General features: G+C 44.3%; 1 protein-coding gene across 6 annotated transcripts in view; it reads right to left on the reverse strand.

Moving 5' to 3' along the window:
- CAMK1G (calcium/calmodulin dependent protein kinase IG) overlaps nt 1–27,109 on the reverse strand; it is a 41,897-nt gene that overhangs the window by 7,201 nt on the left and 7,587 nt on the right. The window contains exons 1-10 of one of the 6 annotated variants that reach the window (XM_069944451.1): nt 22,160–22,293; nt 19,621–19,679; nt 17,104–17,221; nt 6,428–6,556; nt 5,795–5,869; nt 5,392–5,530; nt 4,259–4,382; nt 2,458–2,533; nt 2,050–2,162; nt 1,357–1,435 (exon numbers count right to left, since the gene is read on the reverse strand). In XM_069944451.1, coding sequence (XP_069800552.1) covers nt 1,357–1,435; nt 2,050–2,162; nt 2,458–2,533; nt 4,259–4,382; nt 5,392–5,530; nt 5,795–5,869; nt 6,428–6,556; nt 17,104–17,221; nt 19,621–19,657 — 890 coding nt within the window. In that variant the 5' untranslated portion in view covers nt 19,658–19,679; nt 22,160–22,293. Of the gene's footprint in view, nt 1–1,356; nt 1,436–2,049; nt 2,163–2,457; nt 2,534–4,258; nt 4,383–5,391; nt 5,531–5,794; nt 5,870–6,427; nt 6,557–10,607; nt 10,663–17,103; nt 17,222–19,620; nt 19,680–21,324; nt 21,366–21,713; nt 22,294–27,109 lie in introns of those variants that run through there. The other 5 variants (XM_069944448.1, XM_069944449.1, XM_069944453.1 and 2 more) reach the window with 5 other exon arrangements.

Raw genomic sequence — 27,109 nt, forward strand, 5'->3', positions numbered from 1 at the left:
ATGTTCAAAAGACAAGGATCTATCTGCTTTACTGCTTGTGCACTGATAACCCCTAACCTCTGCACAGAGCCCTGCACATTTTCCTACTTGCTGGCCACTGCTGGAGAACAGAGGTCAAAGGTTATCTCTCTGTCTTCCGCTTGTTAACCCTTTTTTGTGTTGCAGCATGGAAGTAAACACTGTGTCACTTACACACTGCAGTACATAAGGGGTTAAGCAGAAGGACACTCACTCTTGACTTCTTCCCCAGGCCCCTCTCCTCCACAGGGCCCCATAGCAACTGCCTACCCTGCCTCTATGGTAGCTACACCACTGGTCTCCATATCGGTCCCCCGGCTTCTGTGTATTGAATAGAGCCGGAGGTACGGCATGTGACCCGCGGCTCTACTCATTCCTATGGAGCGCTGTGCTCGTCTCTTTCCGTTGCCCCATAGAAATGAAAAGAGCTATGGGTCACATGCCGTACCCACGGCTCTATTTAATACACAGAAGTCGGGGGACAATACAGAGTTCGTGGGGGGTACAGAGGTCGCACGGCAGCACTGATTGGCTGATGGGGACCAACGGGAGCCTCACACACAGCCGCACTGCTGAGCAGGTAATGTATGCTCTGGGCCGGGGCTGCTCGGGGTTAAAGGGGCCGGGTTACATATCCGCAACTAAATCAAAATTCTGCTGAGGATATTTAATCCCATAGAGCTTCACACTACCAGGATTTGCAGCAGATTTTGCTGCAAACTCGCAGCGGATCCGGTACGCGTGAAGGTACCCTTAGGGGGAGATTTATCAAACTGGTGTAAAGTGAAACTGGCTCAGTCGCCCCTAGCAACCAATCAGATTCTACCTTTCATTTTCCAAAGAGTCTGTGAGGAATGAAAGGTGGAATCTGATTGGTTGCTAGGGGCAACTGGGCCAGTTCCACTTTACACCATGTTTGATAAATCTCCCCCATTGTGTTTTGGAGGCCGTTACTTCCCCCCATCCAGTGTCCATGATGGTTCAGTCCAGGCCATTTATAAGAGATTCGTGCTGTCATACACAGCCGTCTTTGTCAGCAGACACATTAGCACACATTTTCTGTGGTCGGGAAGCCATTTAGAAGAAAGCTAGTTATTAAGTGTCTATGATTCCCTCGGCCAGACTTGGGCTAATGAGATGATTATAGTTATTAGACACAACTATAATACCGAGACGCTGCCAAATTGCTAGACTGTATTTATTGCTTTGTTCTGCAGGAGCAGGGGGTGTGCGGCACTAAGGATGGATGTGTGCTGATATGTCGGCTGCCCCTTGGCTCCTTCCTGGCAGACGCTTGTGTACTTATCCTATACGGAGGACATTGGGACAGCATCTCACCAGGGATGGGTCAGGGCACTCTCACAGTTGTATCGCTTCTTGGGATCCTTTTCCAGCAGACAACTTATGAAGTCTTTTGCTAGAAGAAAACATCAAAGATTATAGATAGGCAACACAATAGGAAAGTAGCAAAGTGAGACTTAATGATATTTAAAGGGGTACTCCCTTTATCTTTTTTCTTTCAACTGGTTTCTGAAAGATTTGTAATTTACTTCCATTTAAAAATCTCTAGTCTTCCAGTACTTATCAGCTGCTGTATGTCCTGCAGGAAGTGGTGTATTCGTTCCAGTCTGACACAGTGCTCTCTGCTGCCACCTCTGTCCATGTCAGGAACTGTCTAGAGCAGGAGAGGTTTTCTATGAGGATTTGCTGCTGCTCTGGACAGTTCTTGACATGGACAGAGGTGGCAGCAGAGAGCACTGTGTCAGACTGGAAAGAGTTCACCACTTCCTGCAGGACATACTGCAGCTGATAAGTACTGGAAGACTTAAAAATGTAAAATAGACAAATCTAAATAACTTTCTGACACAAGATAATTTAAAAGCAAAAGATTTTTGCTGGAGTACCCCTTTAATATAAGCCTTGTACACGGCACATTTCATTTAGCAATTTTTTAAGGCTGTTGAGAAGAACAAATGTTGGACCTGACTCCATCCATATATTCCAAACCTAAATAATAAAGAATACACTTACCAGATTTGGAAATATCATCCCAAAATGGTGATTCAAACTCATAGGATCCATCTTTAATCTTTTCAAAGAGTTTAGATTCGGTTTCCTCATAGAACGGGGGGTATCCACAAAGCCTAGAGGTCAAAACAAAACAATCCCAATCATTAGATATCTTCAGTTCACATAGAACCGCCCCACAGTTACTCCCTATCATCCACCCATTTAGGCTATGTTCACACAGTGGTAAAATAACAGCAGTTTTTATTGGACGTCCGTCATTTAACCACATAATGGCCGTCCAATCATCATTTTGAGATTGTGTGAGCATAGCCAAACTCTTTCCTCTCTATTTTTTTCTCAGTCAATTATTCTATCTTATTCCATCCAAGTTATAAAAGTTATATACTGTATATCAGATGAATTACTTACAATATATACGTTATGACTCCAATAGACCAGCAATCCACTGCTTTACTATATGGCTTTTGTGCCAGGACTTCTGGAGCTAAAAGAAAAAAAAAACAGTCTCCTTCTTTATTTGCCCCGGCTCTCCTTATTGGATGTTTTTAGTCTATATTGTAGAGAACACATTTAAACATGATGATGAGTGAGAACCAAAATACTTGAGTGCTTGATTCAAGTAACGAGCCCCATTGAAATTAATGGGAGACTTGATTAACCAGGTGTCCCCTGCTCAGCAGAGGGGATGGTACCTGGTTAATCTTAAAGTGACAGTCCGGCCAGACTGGGCTCTGTTGTTGAGGAGGAGAGCAGGAAACTATACTTACTGCTCTGGTCCTCCAACTCTCCTTACTATTGCCGCTCAGCCAATCAGCAGCTGAGGCGGGACACCAATGAAGACACATAGCAGACGGCTCTGGTAAGTATACTTCCCCCCATGTGGCTTAAAATTACCTGTCACAATCTGACCTTCCGGATTAGTGGAGAGGTCCTCTGCTAATCCAGTCAAGTGTTCATGGATATGGAGGTGCAGTCAGGTGATTTGGAAGGTCCGATCCTGACAGGTACACTTTATTAAAGCTGTGAAAATGCAATATGCCCAGCAGCCTTCAAAAAGCTTTTTGTAGACAATCACTCGAGGAGCACAGAGTACTCGATCAAATACTTTTAAGTACCCCAATACTTAAAGTGAATGTACCAGCAGCTACATCGCTTTAAAATTTTGACTTAAATTGACTGGCACAGCCACGGACTGTGGACCGTTTCCCATGCACAGAACAGTGTATTCCCCTTCACCGGCCCAGCCTGAATCACTGGAGGTGGGCCCGCCGGCCCCCAGTATGATGAAACCCTTCCCCTCTGATTCTAATGGAGCCGCGTGACAGAGGGGAGGGCAAAATGTCATACTGGGGGTGGGTGGGCCCGTCTCAAGTGCTTCAGGCCGGTGGGCCCGCCTCCAGTGCTTCAGGCCGGTGGGCCCGCCTCCAGTGCTTCAGGCCGATGGGCCCGCCTCCAGTGCTTCAGGCCGGTGGGCCCGCATCCAGTGCTTCAGGCCGGTGGGCCCGCCTCCAGTGCTTCAGGCCGGTGGGCCCGTCTCCAGTGCTTCAGGCCGGTGGGCCCGCCTCCAGTGCTTCAGGTCGGTGGGCCCGCCTCCAGTGCTTCAGGTTGGTGGGCCCGCCTCCAGTGCTTCAGGCCGGTGGGCCCGCATCCAGTGCTTCAGGCCGGTGGGCCCGCATCCAGTGCTTCAGGCCGGTGGGCCCGCATCCAGTGCTTCAGGCCAGTAACCAGGAAAAGACTGGTGCCACGTGCGGGAACCGAGGCTGCGGATCAAAAAAAGGACCATGGCACCTGACATTGCCAGGCACATGATTGGGTGCCTGGCTGGCTGGATTCGCTATGAGACGTACGCCATGGGGCCTTCATAAATCCTCCCCAATATGTCTACTTTTACAGCATCTAAAATTGTGCCTGTCATGGAAAAAAACTTGACACAGAGACACGAGGAGACTGGGAGAGACGAATGATGTCACGCACCTTTCTCCTAGCTCTGTGTCTATGTAATGGAGAGGGCTCCAAAGACTTACACACTGCCGCCTTCTTGGTGCCATGACAGGGAGGCGGGAGAGAGCACGATAAGTGCCGACTTCTCCGAGCTTATTCTTCTGAGCACTCAGACCCCGACCGATAAAAATGTCTGGAAATGCCTATTTTCTCTTTTTGTAATGGTGCCCATTATACTGTATACTGTAAGAATTATTGTCCGACCTACCAACATATCCTGGAGTCCCGCAGGCGGTGGACATAATCCCGCTTTCCTCCATTTTAGAAAGGCCAAAATCTGTTATCATAATTTTTGCATTTTCATCTGCGGTGAGGTACAGAAGGTTTTCTGGCTGTAATACACAATGTCACTTGTATGAGCGTCAGTCTGTAGGTGTATAGAAGACACATATTGTGCATAGTGAAGCTCTGTTCACAAAATGACGGTCACTTTTATTCGTATTAAAATATTTGCCATTTGTCAAGAAAAATGGCCGACAGTTTTACCTAGTGGGAACATAGGGCTCTATTACACCGGGGAATAATCCGGCACATCATGCCAATTCAGCAGAAGGACAATTTGTGTAATAAAGACAACGATCAGCAGCCTAAAATCATGGCCGCCGGCCACGCATTGCTCCGTGTAATAAAGGCAACGACCAGCCAAAAACCGGCCGCCGATGCATCGCTCTGTGTGATAAAGACAACGACCAGCCAAAAACCGTCCGCCGATGCATCGCTCTGTGTGATAAAGACAACGACCAGCCAAAAACCGTCCGCCGATGCATCGCTCTGTGTGATAAAGACAACGACCAGCCAAAAACCGTCCGCCGATGCATCGCTCTGTGTGATAAAGACAACGACCAGCCAAAAACCGTCCGCCGATGCATCGCTCTGTGTGATAAAGACAACGACCAGCCAAAAACCGGCTGCCGATGCATCGCTCTGTGTGATAAAGACAACATACCTCTCTGTGTTCCCTGGTGTCCGGCCAGTTCGGCCCTCACCACAGTGTCTGAAGTGATCGGCCACTCAGCCAATCACCAGGACAGTGCAGCAGCCAGTGATTGGCTGAGCGGCCTGTCACTTCAGACACTGCGGGGAGCGGGCCGAAGCTATCTGGACACCAGGGAGCAAGGAAAGGGATGTACAAGTTTATTATTTTACACTTATTAGGCAAGGGCTGCACGGACATCGCTAACAATATGTATATATATATTTATATATATACAGCCCTTACTGTATGATTGTCGAGCTGCATCTAGCAGATTGGTTATTCTCTTACTTAAAGTCATCGGGCCGTGTAATACGGCCTATAGCCTCAGGCCTATTGTCTTAAAAGGTTACATTGAGTAGTTGTACCTTTAAGTCCCTGTGAACAATGCCATTGTCATGAAGATACTTCACGGCCGAAAGAACCTGCCGGATGACATTGCTGGCGTCTTTCTCTGTGTACACTCCCCGTTCTAATATACGATCGAAGAGTTCTCCACCAGATACCCTATGATTGGAGAAAGTTATTATTACAGCTGGAAAGATTTCAGGATAAACACAATATCAAGTAAATATTTTTAATACTAAAGTTCACTTTTATCTTGCAACTAAAAGTAAACAATCCGTCCCATGAAAGCCGATGCCGTATACATAGGTAACCTCCATCTCCTACAGCACAGGTGCTGCCCGCTGCTGACTTTCCCCAACTGCTCCGCTACAAAAAGTATCTCACTTCTGCTATAGGAAACAATGTACTGAGCAGGTTACTCACAGCTGCATCACCAGGTAGAAGTGTGAAGAGCTCTCATAGATGTCTTCCAGTGTCACAATGTTCTCGTGTTTAATTCTGAACAGAGGAGGACAAAACCTTTGTTTAGATACTTTGATACAAGAGATGGTGAGAAAAAAAAAAAAAACACTTTAAATGTGTTCTGGAAAAATCTTGAGATCACTATATGTATAAAATAAGATTCCATCCACATGAATTTTGAGAATATACTCAGAGGATAAAAGTGTTGAGGATTCCATGGAAATGTCCACAAAACCCCAAAACACCATTGGCTCCAATCTTTTATTTCTATTTTGTGTAGATCCAGACAAAGGGGACATGCGCAGTACAGCAGTGTTCTATCCCCACTGTACTGCGCATGTCTGAAATAGCCTCGGGTTCATTCTGCTGAGTTTGTGGCTATTTCAGACATGCGCAGTACAGCGGGGATAGGAATGAAGACGTTGGCTGCTAGGCCCGCCTCTGGATGATGATTGATGGGGGGGGGGCAGATAAGGGGCAGTGTGAGGGCCCCCTAAGCCAGTCTCACTTTAAAAAGGGACATCCAGAATGATTTGTTATCATCCACAGTTACATAAGTATTAACCCCGTTTCTGTCACATGGGAAGGTCTTACTTTTTCAGCACGGCGATTTCGTTCTCCAAGCTCCGATCTCTTGAGCTGTTGACTTTCTTTATACACTTCAGTGCATAGTGCTGCCCCGTGGCCCTCTGCTTTACCAGGTACACCTCGGAGAAGGCCCCGCTGCAGGAGAGACAGATCAGCACATCAGCTTATGCATCATTTCTTTACACATAGGTTTAACCCCTAACTATAGTCTTTGCATCCTGATCAAAATAGTATAATAATAATAATATTGTATCAATGCTTATACAATACTTCTATTCAAGGCCTGAAGGGGTTGACCCGGCTTACAAAACCATGACTACTTTCTTCCAGAAACAGCACCCCTCTTGTCCTCAGTTTGGGTGTGATGGAGCTGAATTGTAATACCGCACACAACCTGCGGGGCGGAGGGGGTGAGATACCGGGGCACTGCGGGAGCCAGGGAGGTAAGTGGCCTTTAATATTTTTAAACAAACCATCCCTTAGGCATATAGGAAAAGACTCCTGCCCGGAGTACCCCTTTAAAGCTTCTCCAGTTTGTAGTAGACAAACTTCTCTTATAACATCATGAAATAAATTATTAAACAAGTAAATATAAGTATGATATTCTGGTCTCTATACATGGTGTGCTCATCCAGTATGTATCTTTGCTTCCTGTTACGTTCTTTGTATGTTCTTTTTTATTACCTTCTTTCCCTTATAGAGCAGTTGGATGTTATAGTGGTGTATATGATGTGATGTAAGTGCAGTATAATGGAAACCATTAAGTCCTTTCCATGCCCCTACTGGTTAATCTTGGTTGTTTTATTGGTATCAAGCACTTCTCTCCCTGATTAACAACCTCTAATCCTTACTAAGTCCCTCAGTGTCTTAACTTCTGATGATTTCAGATGGGGACACAGGGATAAGAAGCCTAATAATATCATCGGGAACATCTCGTCCAATGTCAGTGATTGGGTCTCTAAGTACACGGCTTACTCCATTGTCATGAGAATGTGTAAAAATTAAAAATCCCCTGTAAAAAGAATGTATGCAAACAGTTTTACTGATATTCTCTGAAAGCTTAGTAATGGGATGACCTGAAAATCCACTGTCTTCAAGTATTCCTGAGTAAGTGCTCATCTTTGGCTCTGTGTAAAATCAGGCCGGGTTCACACTGCGTGTTTGCAATCTGTTTTTTTTTTCCATCCATTTTATGCAAAAAACAGAAGAAAGATGGGGAAAAAACTTTTGCATTTGGATCTATGTGCATCCGTTTGGATTGACTTCCATTATAAAAAAAACAGGTCTAAAAATGGATCAAAATGCATCCTTTTTTGGTTTTCTTATTAGTTTTCTTTTAAATCAACTGGTGACAGAGAGTTATAAAGATTTGTAATTTACTTCTATTTAAAAATCTTCAGTCTTCTAGTACTTATCAGCTGCTGTATGTCCTGCAGGAAGTGGTGTATTCTCTCCAGTCTGACACAGTGCTCTCTGCTGCCACCTCTGTCCATGTCAGGAACTGTCCAGAACAGCAGCAAATCCTCATAGAAAACCTCTCCTGCTCTGGACAGTTCCTGACACACAAAGAGGTGGCAGCAGAGAGCACTGTGAAGACTGGAAAGAATACACCACTTCCTGCAGGACATACAGTAGCTGATAAGTACTGCAAGACTGGAGATTTTTAAATTACAAAAATTACATTACATTAAAAATTACATTACATTGAAAATTAAAAAAAATTACAAACCTATATAACTTTCTGACACCAGTTGATTTGAAAACATTTTCTTCATAATTTGTATGCCAGGCAAAAACACAGTGGATTTCTCTTTCTGTACCGGAGAATAAAATAACAGACTGCTAAGTACATCCCTAACCAGCCAGCCTGTAAGTGCTCTGTATCTGCCCCGGTAGAGAAAAAACTACTATGTAACACAAGAGCCATTTCCCTATAGAATGCAAAACCAAAACACAATGACAATGAAAGAAGAAGCATAAATGAGGCAGAACAATTCTATCCAGCAGTGAGGAGCGCGGCATTCCCCATCTCTACTACTACCACTCCACAATACATGATAGGCCATTATAGAAGGTTAGCTCTCTTAATTGGTTTATAAATGTTTTATTACACTAAACATTAGCAGTTTAGGGTTTAAAGAAGTTTCAAAAAATTCCACTAGTTCTCATTAGCTGCCCTGAGTAAGGGAGTATAAATGCATCCGAAACACGTTGGGGTTTTTCTGAGGGCTGCGTTCATGAGTGTACACTGAGGTGATTCCAAGCAAATAAACTGGATGGGATTTTGTCTTTTGCAAAAAGGACTGCTGGATCAAAGTGACCCTAAAATGTCAAGATAAAGAGGGAAAGACCAATGTACAAGCCAAATAATATGTGAGATGAAGATCAGTGTTGAGTGAGCCTGCTCAGCTGCTGCTATTGTTTAACCATCTGTTGACGTTCCTTAAAAAAAATAAAAAAATCTTTTTTTAGGGGTCTTTTTTGTGTATTTGGCTCCATCAGGGAATGTTTTAATGAAATATACAAAAATTATAAGGAAAAAATATAATAGCTTTATGCTAAACACATAGAAATGAGGCAGGGAATGACGACATTTGGGCAGTATTCCCTGCGCAGCTGTAATGTGTTTTGCATAAAGTTATATTTTGTTTAAACGACATATAAAAAAAAAATCAATCAATTAAAAAATAATGGAATTTGTTTGTGTGGAGTTAAAATTTCTCATATTAAGCAGACACTCTCCGCCCTAGAGTAATGGGTGCCTGGTAAAATGCTGGAGTCTCCCATTGATTTCAATGGGACTCAAGTTGAGCATTGGAGCATTGCATTGCCTGACTCGGGTTACAAGGACTCAAGCATTTTACTACTTGCTCAACTATAATGAAGATTATCAGGTTAATGGGGACACATTCACACTTAGGATGTTGATAGTAGATTCAAGGGATTATCCATCATTTAAAAAAAAAAAGCTCAACTACTTTCTTGTACAAACAGCGCCACCCCTGTCCCCAGGTTATGTGTTGTATTACAATTCAGCACATCCACTTCAATAGACCTGAGCTGCAAGACCTACACCCAACCTGAGAAGAGGAGACCTGCTGCTTCTAGAAGGAGCCGACATGTTTGTATAAGCCTGGATAACCCCTTTAAGGATAAGAAAGCTCCGTTTCCCAGCTTTAGCTTTAAGGGTAATTTGCGGTGATATTTACAGCATATCAGAAGTTAAAGCTGAAATCCTGGTTACACAAGGCAGAGTTATGTAAGAGACCTTTAGCATCTGTGAACCTGGATTGACCAAGCAAAGCCCTATCAAGCCATTATCTTCATTCCCTGCCCTACTTTCCGCCACTCTGGCAGCCAGGGTTTCTCTGACCGCCTTTTAATTTTCTAACTACAAACATAAAGTTATCCAATTACTGTAGACCTTCAAAAGGACACAGGCTGATACGGAAAATTACCATTTAGGCCTTGTTTACACAACGTATCTTCAGCATAAATCACGGCCGTTGTTGCAATTTGATTAATGCAGAAGATACGTTGCATGTGAATGATTGGTATCCCTGCCGGAGCATATACTCTTGGTATCCACTCCGGCTGGGATCCCAAGCGGCCGCATGAGAAACTGAGATGTCAGTTTTGTGCGGCTGCTATTCATTGAATAGCAGCTGCACAGAACTTGTCAGGTCACACAATTGCCGCATGCTCCATTGTGTGCAGTGGTGAATTGGGATGCGGGCGCACATGGATACGACCGCATCCAAATTCAACAGAAATGAAGATCATACGGTCAGTACTGAAGTACCGGCCGGGATTATCTTCAGTAACACCGGATCACAGAACGGCCGGTGTTTTACGCAGTGGGAACATGGCCCTATTCATACTGAAATAGTCAACACAAAGCATATTTACTGCCCTAGTTATATATTGCAAAAGTCCCCATCTTACTCTATATTCTAGATAAACATATAGGGCCCAGTTGCCCCTAGCAACCAATCAGATTCCTCCTTTCATTCCTCACAGAGTCTTTGGAAAATGAAAGGTGGAATCTGATTGGTTGCTAGGGGCAACTGAGCCAGTTTCACTTTACTCCATGTTTGATAAATCCCCCCCATACTGTCAGATCAATAGGACTAGAATAGAAATCTGTGCACAAAATGATTAATATATTGATATCTGCCAATTATACTTGATAACACCAATCCAAGGATAATTCACACTTAGGCCCATATTTATCAGAGGGTCTATTATACACTGGTGTAAACTGCTCCCAGCAGCCAATCACAGCTCAGCTTTCATTTTACCAGAGCTGAGCTGTGATTGGTTGCTGGGGGGCAGTTTATACCAGTCTATGTTATATACCCTGTGATAAATCTCCCCCTCAGTCTCTTCAATGAAAAATTTTCTTTACAGGCAACTTTTTTGGGGGGATTTACCAAGATCATTGTATTACATGTTGGGTCTTAAAGGGGTTTACTGTTTTCTGTTAAATCAACAGGTGTCAGAATATTATATAGATTTGTCATTTACCTCTTTTTAAAAATCTTAAGCCTTCCAGTAGTTATCAGCTGCTGTATGTCCTGCAGGAAGTGGTAATACTTCCCAGTCTGACACAGTGCTCTCTGCTGCCACCTCTGTCCATGTCAGGAACTGTCCAGAGCAGGAGAGGTTTTCTATGAGGATTTGCTGCTGCTCTGGACAGTTCCTCACATGGACAGAGGTGGCAGCAGAGAGCGCTGTGTCAGACTGGAAAGAATACACCACTTCCTGCAGGACATACAGCAGCTGATAAGTACTGGAAGAGTGGAGATTTTTAAATAGAAGTAAATTACAAATGTCTGTCACTTTCTGGCATTTGTAATTTTTTTCACTGGAGTTACCCTTTAATTTAGAATCCCCGATCCTGTGTTCTAATGGATATGGCATTGCATTGACAATCTGGGAGCTAAATAATAAGCTATGCTATGTTAGTGGCCGATGCACTTGGTCATTATATCACATGAATGCTGTCAGTTTAGTTTAATGCTCATGCATGGTTGTAAAAAGGGGAATGAGAGGCAATCTTCTGCTCCATATGGTACAGAGTGGCCATGACACTGTGTGCATAATAATCACGATGGAATTGTCTGCAGCTAAAGCCAAAACAACGACAACCCAAACAAAAAAATCGAGAAAACTGGAGAATGGAACTGCGGGATTCTCTCGTGTTTCCTGCATGTGAGCTACTGATGAGCAGGGAATTCCCGGATGCTTTAGCGGCTGCACTGATGTCACTTGCTACACGAAATCTGAATCTCTGACCATTGCCTGGGAAATCTATAGCAGGATCCTGACTACTTTCCGCCTATGGTGTCTGCCCAGAGATCAAACTGTGGTAGACAGGGGCATAGCAAGGATTCATGGGGCCCCATAGCAAAAAACTATACACCCCCCCCCCCTCTCTAGACACAACACTGCATATAGGTACCATTAGGAATCCTTATGGTTAAATACATAGATGAAGAAGCTGATTATCTTCTGCTTAACCCCTTATGTACTGCAGTGAGTAGATGACCCAAAGTTCACTAACATGCTGCAACACAAAAAAGAGTTAAAAGGAAGACAAGGAGGTCTGTGCTTCACTGCTCCTGCACTGATAACCCCTGACCTCTGGCACATTTTTCTACTTATATGCAGCAGCCAGAGAACAGAGGTCAGGGGTAATCAGAGCAGTGAGGCATAGATCTCCCTGACCTCTGAATATTAACCCTTTTTTATGTGGCAGCCTGTAATTGAACACTGGGTCACTTACACACTGCAGTACATAAGGGGTTAAGCAGAAGGAAGCAGGAAACTGTTATCTTTTCTGTGCATCCCCGGGCCCCATAGCAGCTGCCTGCCCTGCCTCTATGGTAGCTACGCCACTGGTGGTAGATATTCCACATGGCTTCTATGCTGTATTCCCAGATTATTTGCTGGCTTATGTTCCCGATTGGGAGGCCACTGAGCATGCCCAGAAACCTTTCTCATTCTTCTGAACGGGTCCAGTCTATTTTGCCTACAGTCCATGGAGCTTGCCGTAAAGCATATTGGTAAACGCTGTTAAAGTAGCTCAGGCCTCTTTCTTTATTAATTGAATTGATGTAACAGGTGAAGCAAAAGGTTATTGTTTCTTGTTCTTGATTCATTCATTATTTAGTGAATATATTGCTAGTTGCGTTAAGCTGACTGTATTTCTCTGTGTACAATTGGGAAACCTTATATTTTCTATTTATATGTTTATTTGACAAAATTCTATAAAATTTTATGGAAAAAAAAACATTGCTCAAACAGTACGAGAATAATGTACAAAAAAATAAACAAAACAGCACAAAAAGACTATTTTCCTGCCTATTAGGAGAATGGCGATTTTTTTTTTTTTTTTTTTGCTTTTGGTGTCAGAAAGTTACACAGATTTGTAATTTACTTCTATTTAAAAATCTACAGTCTTCTGGTACTTATCAGCTGCTGTATGCCCTGTAGGGTGTAGTGTATTCTTTACAGTGCTCTCTGCTGCCACCTCTGAATGTAACAGGAACTGACAGAAAATCCCCATAGAAAATCTCTCCTGCTCCAGACAGTTCCTGTCACAAACAGAGGTGGCAGCAGAGAACACTGTGTCAGATAGGAAAGAAAAGACCACTTCATGCAGAACATACGGCAGCTGATAAGTACTGGAGGACTTGAGATTTTTAAATAGAAGTAAATTACAATTCTATATAACTTTCTGAAACCAGTTGATTTGAAACAAACAAACCAAAATCACTGGAGTACCCCTTTAACTAATATACTGTTTTGTTCAGCATTTTAGTCATCGGTTTATGCTGCCTTTGTTTAAGACTCCATAAACCTAGTGATGGATTTCCTTAAATAACAACATCTCATAAATGTTTACTACATATGACCATCGCAACACAACACAACACAACAACATTGTGCTTTTACCCATAAATATAAAAAGATTATCTGTACAATAAAACTACATCTATTGGATGGGAAAGATTGTCCTGAAACAGTTAAAGCCAAGAAAATACTTTCAAAACAAGTCAGGTAGGTTGTATCTGTGATAGAATACAGCAAGTATCAGGTACTAGGAGACTGAATCTGCACGCTCTATGTTTGTTTCCCTGCTCGGTGGATGTTATGGCGGACAGCTGTCAGCTCATGGTGATGACCCCCATCAAGTGTTTCCCTTTAACTTAGACTGCTGTAATGTGAATGCGGCCCAGTCTCCCGGTAGTAATGATAATAGGGCTTGTGTTGCCTGGATACCAGAGTCAATCTCTCTGAGTGATATGAAGCGACTATCATCAAAGCTTCAGTATCTGCGGATCCAAGGCTGCGCCATCTGAGCATAGCAATGATCTCGCCTTTCAGACTTTCAGGCTATTCCACATTCACTTTGCCTCGTCTGGCTTAGAAAAAAAATTAAGCTGTGGGTGTAAGCTCAGAAGAGATGAGGTTTAGGGAAGGTACTGGTGCAGCACGAGTCACTAAACCGAATATTTATATAGATTTTTTCTACTAATATATAGATTGATAGTTTGTCTGAAATGGTCATTGAAATTCTGTATGTTGGGGGTGGCAGTGAACTCAGGAACCTTCCCCTATACAGTATATATACTGCAGTAGTTCCAAGATAAATATCTGACTTCATCAGTAGGTATTCTCCGCAGGTTAAAAGATTTGTTCCTGGATGACTATGTGGGTGGATTTGTATGTGGAACTAGATGTACTAAATTTCTAAAAGAAAATACATAGTACAAGAGTGCCCCTTTAAGAGAAACTTTAACCCTGTCCTTTAAGATTGAATGCAGTACCAGCCCTATAAGGGGAGCTTCACACGTACCGTATAGCTGCTGTTTTTACGCAAGAAAATCGCAGATCCGCCCCTGTGATTTTAGATGCAGAAAAATCGCATGAATTGACCCGCGTATTATGTGCGTTATTTACGCTGCGTTTTTTATATATACATAATACGCAGGTGAATTCATGCGATTTTTCTGCATCTAAAATCGCAGGGGCGGATCTGCGATTTTCTTGCGTAAAATCACCAGCGATACGGTACGTGTGAAGCTACCCTAAGAGCGAATTTGGTAATGGCCCTTTAAGAGCAAATTTGGCACTGGCCCTTTAAGAGCTAATTCGGTACTGGCCCTTTAGGAGCAACCTTGTGTCTGCCTATTTAAGAGTGAATTCTGTACCAGTCCTTTAAGAGCAGATTCTTTAAGAACGAATTCAGTAATGGCCCTTTAAGAACGAATGCAGTCCAGTCCATTTACAAACGAATTCTTCTACAGCAACTTGGATACTGGCCCTTTAAGAGTGACATCCATAGTAAAGAAAATGGCTCGGTTACCATGACAAATGGTAAGGACCTGCCATCTTCTATTGTCCAATAGGGGACATGAGACTGCGTGGATATTGTCAGGCATTAAGTGAAGGACCTGCCAGTTTCTATTGGCTGCTATATTTTAGCTATTTGCATATGTGCTGTGATTGGTTGGTTAGTGCTGTGTGATACTTGAATTTCTGAACATTCTGCCATTTATTTCTATGGGGAGATTTTTGGTCTTTAAATTTCTTAGAAGAGACAAGCCCGATCAAATCCAAAAATACAGAGCACACCTGTCACCATTGACGGCTTCACAACGCAGTATGAATGGAGTCTGTGCGCAAAAAGGTTCAGACTGTATTAATTGCAGAAAATCGGGAGGAGACGATAGATAAGGGATTCCTGTATAGGACTTTATCAAGCATCAAGTCATTACAAAGTCCAGCATTCTGTGATAAATGTGGAACCTCTTCTGCCTGTCTAGTCTAGTTTTATGCCCCTAAACGTATCTCCCTGCTATGTGGGACCCTAGTCAGCCCTCCTGTATTTAAGAGCCCCAGGTAACACCCAGTGCTCTAATAGGATTGTAAGGATTCCTAGCAGGCAGATGGCAGGCAGAGACATTGAATGCTCTCAGTAATGCCTCGTGATTGCTTTCTTAACTACTCACTAGACTTATCCACCTGCCCCCGTGTTCTTGATGACATCTCACATGTCCATTTAATTCTGTGGAGAATGTAAGCTACTAAATGTTTGCAGTAGAAGGAGAGAGAACGTATTACATAGTCACTCATGGATATACATGGAGGTTACATGGGGATTGTGTTGCAGTTTTTCCATAACAAATACGATATTTAAAGGGGTTCTCCAGGAATTTTTTAAAAATTTCCTTTACTGCATTTCAGAGCAGGAGAGGTTTTCTATGGGGATTTGCTGCTGCTCTGGACAGTTCCTGACATGGACAGAGGCGGCAGCAGAGAGCACTGTGTCAGACTGGAAAGAATACACTAAAAGATTTCAGAATTTTAAAGGGAATCTGTCAGCACCCAGGCTCTACCTGAGGTGGTGACAGTGTACTGTAGCTGGCAGTCCCCTAGTGAGCATGTTACCTTTTCGTAATTTGCCCATCTCCTACTGTTATGAAGAGTCAATGAGGAGTTGTGGCTCAGTGTTTGTGCTGCACTCTGGTTGCCTCACCACTCCTTCCTTCTCCCTCCTCTTCATAAATATTCAATGCTGCCCGGCCTCCTGCTCGCTCAGCTGTCAGCCTGTGTCTCTGATTGCAGATCAGTCCTCTGTAGGCAGGCTATGTCTGAAAGAAGCACTCAGATATAAGTGAATCTCTGATCCCAAATGTGTTGGAGCTGTGGTCTGAGGGGAAACTCAACTGTGTAGAAACCAGCAACAGTTCTTTTCTCTTGGAATAATTTCTCTGATGGAAATTAAATATAGTTATATGTATCATTTTTAAAAGTGCAAAGAATTTCCATTTGGGGCCAAATTAGTTTTAATAATCAGGGTTTTTTTCAATAATGAGGGGAAAAAAACTATATTTCATTGCCATCAGGGAAATCGAACCTCTAGATCACAGCAACAACACATTTGGGTTAGGAGATTCAACTATATCTAAGTGTTTCTTTCAGACATAACCTGCCTACAGAGGACTGATCTGCAATCAGAGACACTGGCTGACAGCTGAGTGAACAGGAGGCCGGGTAGCAGAGATTATTCATGAAGCAGGAGACTCTTCTTACAGTAGGAGACCTGAGATTGTACATAATCCACTCCACGGACAAATTACCAAGAGGCACCATGCTCACTAGGGTACTGACAGCTACAGTACTCTATCACCACCTCAGGTAGGGCCCAGGTGCTTACAGATTCCCTTTAAATAGAAGTAAATTACAAATCTATATAACTTTCTGACACCAGTTGATTTGAAAGTTTTTTTTTCCACCGGAGTGCCCCTTTAACTGTACCAACCTGCACCTACCCCACTTTGCAGAGAAACCAGGAGACCAACACTGGAGGTACACTTTAAACATGATAAAGCTGTATTCCACTAAAGCTTATGTCACTAAAACTATGCCCAAGCAAAATCATCTGACCCGTTAGAAAACCCTCCGATTTCAGTAGCAAACAGCTGAGAACGGACTCTTGTATAAAGAATGGTGTGTTACTTAAAGGGGTATATATAGGCAATGGTTTGTGACCACCAGTGTTGTTTGCTTATACAGAACCAAAACAGGAAAGATACATGCAAGCGGCCAAAGACAAGACTAGAAGATCTTGTTCCTACCATATGGTACAAGAAATAGGTTGTGCTACTTACGAGCCAAGAACTTCCATAAAAACAAAAGTTTCCCTTATATTGTTTGTTTGCTTCTTCCAAATGCAAGAATTCTCTTCTTCTTTACGACTCATTTTATCAATGGTGGACACTGCGAATTCTGCAGATTTAACACGAGAAGTCATTGTACCTCTAGTCACAGACAAACTAAACCATATCCTATCTGTTATATGAACATCCTACAATACTGGGAACATTAGATACTATAAGGCTATGTTCACACATCATCAAAGAGGTGGCCGATACTCGTCATTAAATGACAGACGTCCAAAAAACGGCTGTCACTTTGATGGTGTATGAACATAGCCTAAAACATTCAAAGCTCTCACAGGAAATATAAATATCATTATTCATCTCATGGTAATGGCTCCTGACAAGGTCAACAATCAGGTCTGGAAGCTAACTTATTGGAACATGAGAAATGGGCAAGGACTTTGTCAAAGACCACATTCATTTAGCACATATCACGGCAGGCCACCTGCAGAAGGTCGGCCATATTGCAACGTTTCTGCAGACTCTGTAGGGCCTATAATGAAACACACAGGTCCTACTTAGTCTGCAGTACACTACAGGATCAGGAGAAGAGTTGCAGGGAAGTTGGGGAAGGGGGGGATAGTGGGGATGATGGGGGTAAATCAGGATGACCAGTCTCGGGTCCGGGTGGAGGATAGTAGGGATGGTGGGGGTCAGTCAGGGTGACCAGTCTGAGGTCTGGGTGGGGGATAGTAGGGGGTCAATCAGGGTGACTAGTCTGGGGTTCGGGTGGAGGATAGTGGGGGTCAATCAGGGTGGCCAGTCTGGGGTTCGGGTGGAGGATATTGGGGGTCAATCAGGGTGACCGGTCTGGGGTTCGGGTGGAGGATAGTGGGGGTCAATCAGGGTGACCGGTCTGGGTTCTGGGTAGGGGATGGTGGGAGTCATTCAGAGTGACCAGTCTGGGGTTCGGGTGGAGGATAGTGGGGGTCAATCAGGGTGACCAGTCTGGTATAAGAAGCAGTGTCTGTGGTGCGGGGAACAGGGTGACCAGTCTGGGGTCTGGGTAGGGGAAAGTGGGGATGATGGGGGTCAATCAGGATGACCAGTCTGGGGTCTGGGTGGAGGATAGTGGGGATAGTGGGGGTCAGTCAGGGTGACCAGTCTGGGGTTCAGGTGGAGGATAGTGGGGGTCAGTCAGGGTGACCAGTCTGGGGTCTGGGTGGGGGATAGTAGGGGGTCAATCAGGGTGACCAGTCTGGGGTTCGGGTGGAGGACAGTGGGGGTCAATCAGGGTGACCAGTCTGGGGTTCGGGTGGAGGATAGTGGGGGTCAATCAGGGTAACCAGTCTGGGTTCTGGGTAGGGGATGGTGGGAGTCAATCAGAGTGACCAGTCTGGGGTTCGGGTGGAGGATAGTGGGGGTCAATCAGGATGACCAGTCTCGGTTCTGGGTAGGGGATGGTGAGAGTCAATGAGGGTGACCAGTCTGGGGTTCGGGTGGAGGATAGTGGGGGTCAATCAGGGTGACCAGTCTGGGGTCTGGGAGGAGGATATTGGGGGTCAATGAGGGTGACCAGTCTGGGGTCTGGGAGGAGGATATTGGGGGTCAATCATGGTGACCAGTCTGGGGTCCAGGTGGAGGATAGTGGGGATGGAAAGGCTAAATCCGGGTGACTAATCCGGGTCGAGGATAGTGTGGATGATGGGGGTTAATCAGGGTGACCAGTCTGGGGTCTGGGAGGAGGATATTGGGGGTCAATGAGGGTGACCAGTCTGGGGTCTGGGAGGAGGATATTGGGGGTCAATCATGGTGACCAGTCTGGGGTCCAGGTGGAGGATAGTGGGGATGGAAAGGCTAAATCCGGGTGACTAATCCGGGTCGAGGATAGTGTGGATGATGGGGGTTAATCAGGGTGACCAGTCTGGGGTCCTGGTGGGCGATAGTGGGGGTCAATAAGGGTGACTGGAAAACCTTGAAAAACACAAAAAAACCTCATTGTTGTTGGTGCATGTGGAAAAGTCATTTACTATATATCGGTAGTTTTAGGAAACTACCGGTAAATTACATACATTTAAAATTTGGCCCCTGTGTACCTTAACGTTGTCCCCACTTCCTTGTCCCCACTTTCTGTCCCATCTCCAGCGTAAGACCCAGTGTTATGGGATTCTATTCTCATCAGCAATGGAAGAAGAAACTACAAATCTCTTCAGCTCTATTTTAAATTGTTTTAAATACTTTATTTTCCATCTTTTAAAATGCCGCCGCGTTTCGGACCATCCGATCTCTAATTATGGCTCTGTATCTCTAGAATCTCTTTATGACTATATTGCCACGGATTTGAATGATTTTTTTCCCGCCAGCGTACCCCTTTAATTGTGCTTTTCTAAAGGAGGAGGCTAAGAAGTAGGATCTTAGAATAACAAATCTGCTTAATATATTGGCTGACTAGATGGACCTACCTCCTCGCCTACCTTCTCTATCTGTTTAGCATTCAGTAGTTGTGTTATTATCTGCTTGACTTACCAACTGGGGAAAAGGCAGCCAACTTGGCACTTGGCATTTTAGCTGCTGTAAAAGCCAACCTGAAAGAAACAGAAGAAACCCATCAGGTCAGGATTGATAAGACAGTATAATGGGAATAGTCGAAAGTCGACAGAGGTGACGAATTGTGGGGTAAATTGGTAGAATATAGAATTTAACAGAAAGAATATGACCTAGAATCAGACAATAATGATTCAAAGACCCCAAATTTGGAGGATTTTATAGTAAGACTGGGTGAGATTGGGTGAGATTTATAGATCCCCAAGAAATAATTCTTAAAGTTTATCTGAGTATCAGTATAACTGAGCTATGACAGCTATGCTGGATCTGTTTTCTGTAGGACCCATTGACTTTAATGTAGTCTGTTGGGATTCTGTTTTCTGAGATGGCAAGAATACCAAAATCGAATTTAATAGAAATGGCCAAAGGCCAACGCAGCACCATAGTATCTGGCTCCCAATGTAATATAGAGCCCTGTATCCGACCCCCAGTATAATAAACATCTAGTATTACATCCCCAATGTAACACAGACCTTAGTATAAGACCCTTGTGTAACACAGACCCCAGTTTTGGGCCCCCAGTATGACACATACCCTGGTATCAGACCCCCAGTATCAGGCCTCTAGTCTAACATAGACCCCTGTATAAGACCCCCCAGTGTAACACAGACCCCTATATGACAGTGCCAGTATTACACAGATCCCAGTATCAGACCAGCGCAATAAAGACCCCATTATCAGACCCCCAAAGTAATACAGAGCCTTGTATCAGAGTCACAACATGGCAGAAAACCTAGAATCAGACCTCCAGTATAAAAACAACTAGTATCAGACCACCAATGTAATAGAGACCCCAGCATCAGATCTCTAATGTAGTACAGACCCCCAGTAATAGAGACCCTAGTATAATGCAGATCCCAGTATCAGACCCCCAGTATAATGCAGATCACAGTATCAGTAATACAGACCCCAGTATAATGCAGATTCCAGTTTTGGTCCCCAAGTATAATGCAGATCCCAATATGAGATCCCCAGTAATACAAACCCCAGTATAATTCAGATCCTAGTATCAGACCTCCAGAATAAAACCCCAGTATCAGACCCCCCATGTAATATAGACCACAGGGGGGTCTGTTGTTGTAGTTGCTGGTGCGGCACGTAGCAGTGCCTCCATGCTCAGTGGAGCAGACAGTAAAGCACTCAGAGTCGCCTGCTGCACAGATGAGACCTGGTGAAAGGATAGTGTGAGAGGAGAGGGAGGAACGATCTTGCGATCTCTCTCTTTCCGGTGCTATGGTGTGCCCCCGGATGGTGTTACAGCGGTGGGAGGCCGGTCACTTGCTAGGTGTTGTAGCGTGACGCCACTCTGGTGGTGGATGGCCAAGATACAGCCGAACCCTATTATGTTGTCACGTGACGCCAGCGCCTGGTGGGCACACAGGTGTGATGGCACGACTGCTTTTAGTGTGTTTATTACACTGTGTAGACTGGACATCCATCATTTTATTGACTTTAATGCATTTTATTGAGGTGAACTAAAATGCGGCAATAAAGGACGTCTTTTCACTTTTTGTTTTCTTTTTTACTAGTGTGAACATAGCCCAGTAGCGCGAAAATGTAAACTGATTCAGAGCATGAATGATGATGCCGGACGTTCCCTAGCACATCGTCTCTATATATACGGACCGTGCATGGAAGGTGTGAATGCCCCCCCTAGGAATCCTTTCCAAGTTCCCCATGCATGTGATGGCTATTCCTGCTCCTTCGGACCATAAGCCGTGGTAAAGATGATAACGTGTGATTTTTCATATTCTTAGGATAAAAGTTGGATATATTAAATATGAAGATTGACTTGTTCTTTATAAGGGAATTTATTATAGGAATCGGTCCCTGTAGAGGCCGGAGTGATAGAGGCAGCAGTGGTCGGGTAATTACGGCTCTTCCCATGATCAGCTGATCACATATGTCATTTCTGGGGCCTGTATTTTGTCAATGTGGAGAGCTTTGATGATGGCTGTCAGTACAGAGGTGAACGTCTCTGGAAATAGTAACAGTAAAAGGATTAGACTGCATACATTGCCCATGATGAGGGAGCGTACATTGTGCGAGCGGAGGAGATAATGCATCCCAATTCAGCCCATCCGCCTCTGGCCATCACATTCCAGGTCGTAACCTCAATTGGAAATGTTCTGACTGTTCCGATTCCTTTCTTTGAACTGTAATTTCTTTTGTTATTGCATGCCGTGAAATCCCATATTAAGTGAGAAAGACATACAGTGTCGGACTGGCCCACCGGATGAGCGGAGAATCCTCCGGTGGGCCCCCAGCTTTAGAACTGCACTAACACTGACTAACATATCATTTCTCACTGGTTCTTCATTGGTGGGCCCCCAGGATCATTTCCCCTGGTGGGCCCCACATACCCCAGTCTGACACTGCTGACATAAGGATGAAATCGGTTGAACTAGGAAAGGATTTGTGTTTTCATTGGCCGCATTGCTATACGCTTCTGTAACCAGACCTGAATGTCGTCCTTTTATATGACTATCATATCTTTAGTGACCACAGAGAGCCTCAATCAGTAAGCATTGAAAGAATTCGGTATCTATGATTGACATTGGGGAGATTTACTGGTGTAAAGTAGAGCTGGCTCAGTCGCCCCTAGCAACCAATCAGATTCCACCTTTCATGCCTCACAGATCCTTTGGAAAATGAAAGGTTGAATCTGATTGGTTGCTAGGGGCAACTGATCCCCTTCTCTTTTACACCAGATTGATAAATCTCCCCCATTGTATCTGTGGTTAAGCTTTATGGGCTCCATTTACATGTTCAGTAGTTTTTCAGGACCGTGTATGATGTCTGCGATCATCCGCAATATTCATCCATAATCTGCCAAAAATGTGTCTGTAATACATCGGTATTGCATCCGCAATCTGTATTTCTTGTGGATCAGTAAAGAAGGGGAAGGTTAAAATGAATGTACCATCATAGATTTTTGAATGGATAGAACGGCGCCAACGTAGGGAAGCCGGTGCCGCCATCCTTTTTTTTAATGACGCAGCTCCATTCATTCTAATAGAGCCGCGTCATAAAGGGTTAGAGTTTTTTTCCCATTGGGGGCGGGACGGCCCACCTCCTGTGCTTCACCCCCGGTTGGTGCCCGGGAAAAGAACCATGGCACTGGCTGCCCCTCGCCTGCACCGTTTTATCTATGTGAAAAATTGATGGTACATTTGCTTTAAAGGGAACCTGTCACCCCCTGTGCTGGGGTGACGCCCGCCCGACTCCCCGGTGGAGGACCATATATACGGCGGGAGTTTATGGTGCTCCACCGGAGGGGGGGGGGGGTCGGGCGGGCGTTATCTCGGCACAGGGGGTGACAGGTTCCCTTTAAATAAGGGGGAATTGAATGGTTTAAAGTGATTACTTATCTGTATTTTTTTACGGATTTGCGGACGTTATAGACGTTTCTTCCATTAACTTCTATGGGACAATCTTTGCCACAATCAGAGACGACCAATGGGCCCTAAATTTGCCCTTAACTACAGATCTGCAAATTACTTACAAAACTACGGGACATGTGACTGTAGCCTTAGATGGAAATAAAGGGGGAAGGTCTGCAATGGGGACTAACTATCAGTAACTAGTAATGACTTGCTATGTAGCATCTAAGGGCTAATGCACATGGCCGCAGAAACACGGGCGTGCATGGACGGTCCTCTGTGAAGTGGACCCCGGAGCTCCCTGCATCATGATTAATGTCAGGAGCTCCGATAAGGTTTAAAAAGTTTGCGCTAGTGTACTGACACAGCCGCATGGCTGTGTCAGTACACTTGCGCAAAAGTTTATCCTGCTTAGAAGCTCCTGAAATTCTTTTTCATCCGTTTTGTTTTCTTTTTTTTTTAGCATCCACAAAAACCTGGTCGACCACATTATTGTATATAAAAAAATTTTTTTATCCTCTTTTTTATTTTTATTATGGAAGTCGATGGAAAAATGTATCATAACAAATGCGCGTACGTGCATACATTTTTTCAGCCTTTTTTTTTTTTTTTTTTTTGGCAAAAACGGATAAAGAAAAAGTCTAAATAACTGATAAATGATCCAATGACAGATGTACTGTATATTTATGTATATTTATGTACATACACAAGCAATAGGTAAGAGCCACAACATATTCCAGGGGGATTATGAATCTATGCAGTCACGTCTAGTGATGAGCGAATCTCAAGCCCGCAAAGGTTCATCCAAACCCGAACATGCGGCATTTGATTACTGGTGGCTGCAGAAGCTGGCTGCTTGGAAAACATGGATACAGCCGAAGGCTATAGACAGTATCCATGCTTTGCAGGACTCCTTAGGCTGCATCCACCTTCTGCAGCTTCTAGTAATCAAATGTCGCAGAAATTCACTCAACTCTAGTCACATCCATTTGCTATTGACACACTGGGGGAGATTTATCAAACACTAGAAAATGTACCCGACGCTGACCAGGTATAAAGTGTCAGTGTGTTAATTAGATTTGTTCCAAGGTGGCAAAGGAGGCAAATCTATGCCCTTGTTTTTTTTTTTGTTTGTTTTTTTAAGGGGAAAACGCCAGGAGCCCTATATACCCCAACAGTTCTGCACTGTTTATGTAAATTGTAGCTTATGCACATTAGAAATAAAGTAAAAACTTTAGACATCCTAAATACCTAATAGCTAAACTGAGATGTCATGTGATCAGACTGTATACAGAGCCTAGTTATATACAACATTGGCAGTGTTATATACAGCCTGGTTACATACAACATTGGCAGTGTAATATAAAGCCTGGTTATATACAACATTGGCAGTTTTATATACAGAGCCTGGTTATATACAACATTGGCAGTGTAATATACAGCCTGGTTATATACAACATTGGCAGTTTTATATACAGAGCCTTGTTATATACAACATTGGCAGTGTTATATACAGCCTGGTTATGTACAACATTGTTGTTGTAATGCTGAGCCTGGCTATATACAACATTGACAGTGTTAGTGGAGGTCCTGTATACCTCTAGTATATAGCTGGTCGGGGTCATGTATACCTGTAGTGCATAGTTTGGTGGTCCTGTATACCTGTAGTATAGAGTTGGTGGAGGTCCTGTATACCTGTAGTGTATAGTTCTGGGGTCCTGTATAGTTTGGGGGGTCCCCCCCCCCTGCCGACTGCAGTCCATAAGTAAGGTGTGTGTGCAGGAAACCTACAGCTTATAATAATAAGTGCATACACAATCCTGCATCATCACAATCTGGCCCTCTTAGGCACTACCTTTCATCCTTGGTGAGGACAACACAGAAGAGGTTTCAAAGTTTCTAATACTGTAACCCCCCCCCCTTGCAGATAGCCCCCGTACTGTATACACTCCCCCGCCCCTTGCAGGTACTCCTATACTGTATACACTCCCTCCCTTCAGGTAGCCCCCATATTGTATACACTTCCCTCCGCAGGTAGCCCCCATACTGTATACACCCCCCACCCCTGCGGGTAGCCCCCATACTCTATACACTCCTCCCACTTGCAGGTAGCCCCCATACTCTATACAGCCCCCCTCGCAGGTAGTTCCTATACCCTATACACTCCACCCCTGCAGGTAGCCCCCATTCTCTATACACTCCCTTCCTTCTTGCATGTTGCCCCCATAATGTATACACTCCACCCCCGCAGGTAGCCCCCATACTGTATACACCCCCCCCTTCTTGCAGGTTGCTCCATACTGTATAAACTCCACCCCCGCAGGTAGCCCCCATACTGTATACACTCCCCCCCTTCTTGCAGGTTGCCCCATACTGTATACACTCCCCCCAAGCAGGAAACCCCCATACTGTATACACTCCCCCCTTGCAGGTAGCCCCCATACTGTATACACTCGCCCCTGCAGGTATCCCCCATACTGTATACACTGCCCCCTTGCCCCCATGCTGTATACACTCCCCCCTTCAGGTAGCCCCCCCAGGCTGTACAAACTCCCCTCTGCATGTAGCCACCATGCTGTTTATACTCCCCCCTTCAGGTAGCCCCCCATGCTGTATACACTCCCCCCTTCAAGTAGCCCCCATGCTGTATACACTCCCCCCTTCAGGTAGCCCCCATGCTGTATACAGTCCCGGCAGGTCCCGCTCGGCCAACCAATGCGCTGCCCACTGAGCGGGACATGAAGACGCTGGGAGCCCTGAAGCAGGTTCCAGCTCCCTGTGAAAATGAAAGTAGTAATCCTATTTGTTGCTGAGGCTTCCAACTGCCATTTCTGCTGGAGAGCTGCAGCTAATTATATCACCTGTGTGTGCAGTGTGGAGATTCTCCCATTCATCTCTATGGGGCACTCTTCCCCCTCCTCCTCCCCTCCTGTACATCTGGTAAGGACGGAACCTTCGCTCTAACCTTCCCAAGCACCCAATGTATATGTGGGTCAACTTTGGGGTCAAATGGTTCAGGCGTTTGGAAGTCTATACGGGACAGACAGACAGATGGTGTAAAGTGAAACTGGCTCAGTCGCCCCTAGCAACCAAACCGATTCCACTTTTCATTCCTCACAGACTCCTTGGAAAATGAAAGGTGGAATCTGATTGGTTGCTAGGGGCAACTGGGCCAGTTTCACTTTACACCATGTTTGATAAATCTCCCCCACAAGGTGCATAGTTCTTTTTGCAGTTCTATTGAAAACCTTAGTTGTCTGTATATCTCCTGTGTTTTTTTTAATTTGTATCGAAGAAATGTGTGTATGTGTGTGTGTGTGTGGGGGGGGGGGTGCAGAAAAACAATGTCAATAAGCATACAGATACGGCATTTTTTCTGGTGCCCCCCTTCCTCCATGGAAGTCTATGGGAAGACAGATGCTGTTGTCTTAGCTATGGGACCCATGCCAGCATAGCCGAGGAGGAAATACTTTACTTTCTGCATACTTGCTAAAAAACATTATTTAGGCTACGACTGCACAAAGTCTTTATTTTAGCAGTTTGACAGCCTTTTTTTGTACAGTTTTTGTTTCACGGCCTAACAACAACCATTATTGGTGGTAGAATGGCAGTCCAAGAAAACGGCCAAAAGAAAAAGACACTGTGTGGTTGTAGCCTAAGACTATGGGGGAGATTTATCAAACATGGTGTAAAGTGAAACTGGCTCAGTTGCCCCTAGCAACCAATCAGATTCCACCTTTCATTTTCCAAAGAGTCTGTGAGGAATGAAATGTGGAATCTGATTGGTTGCTAGGGGCGACTGAGCCTGCTTCACTTTACACCATGTTTGATAAATCTCCAACATGTTCCCGCGATGTCTTTTTAAGTGAAATAATGGTCAATATTTTATAATGGCGGCCATAAATAATGATTATCATCGTTCTTGACAGCCGCCATTATGGAAAAACAGGTGTTTTTTCTTCTAAAAACGAGCCTCAAACCGCGCTCATGATAACCCTGCAAGATAGCACATTTTGCACTGCAGACAC

The sequence above is a fragment of the Dendropsophus ebraccatus genome, chromosome 11, assembly GCF_027789765.1.
Source record: "Dendropsophus ebraccatus isolate aDenEbr1 chromosome 11, aDenEbr1.pat, whole genome shotgun sequence".
NCBI classification, from domain to species: domain Eukaryota; kingdom Metazoa; phylum Chordata; class Amphibia; order Anura; family Hylidae; genus Dendropsophus; species Dendropsophus ebraccatus.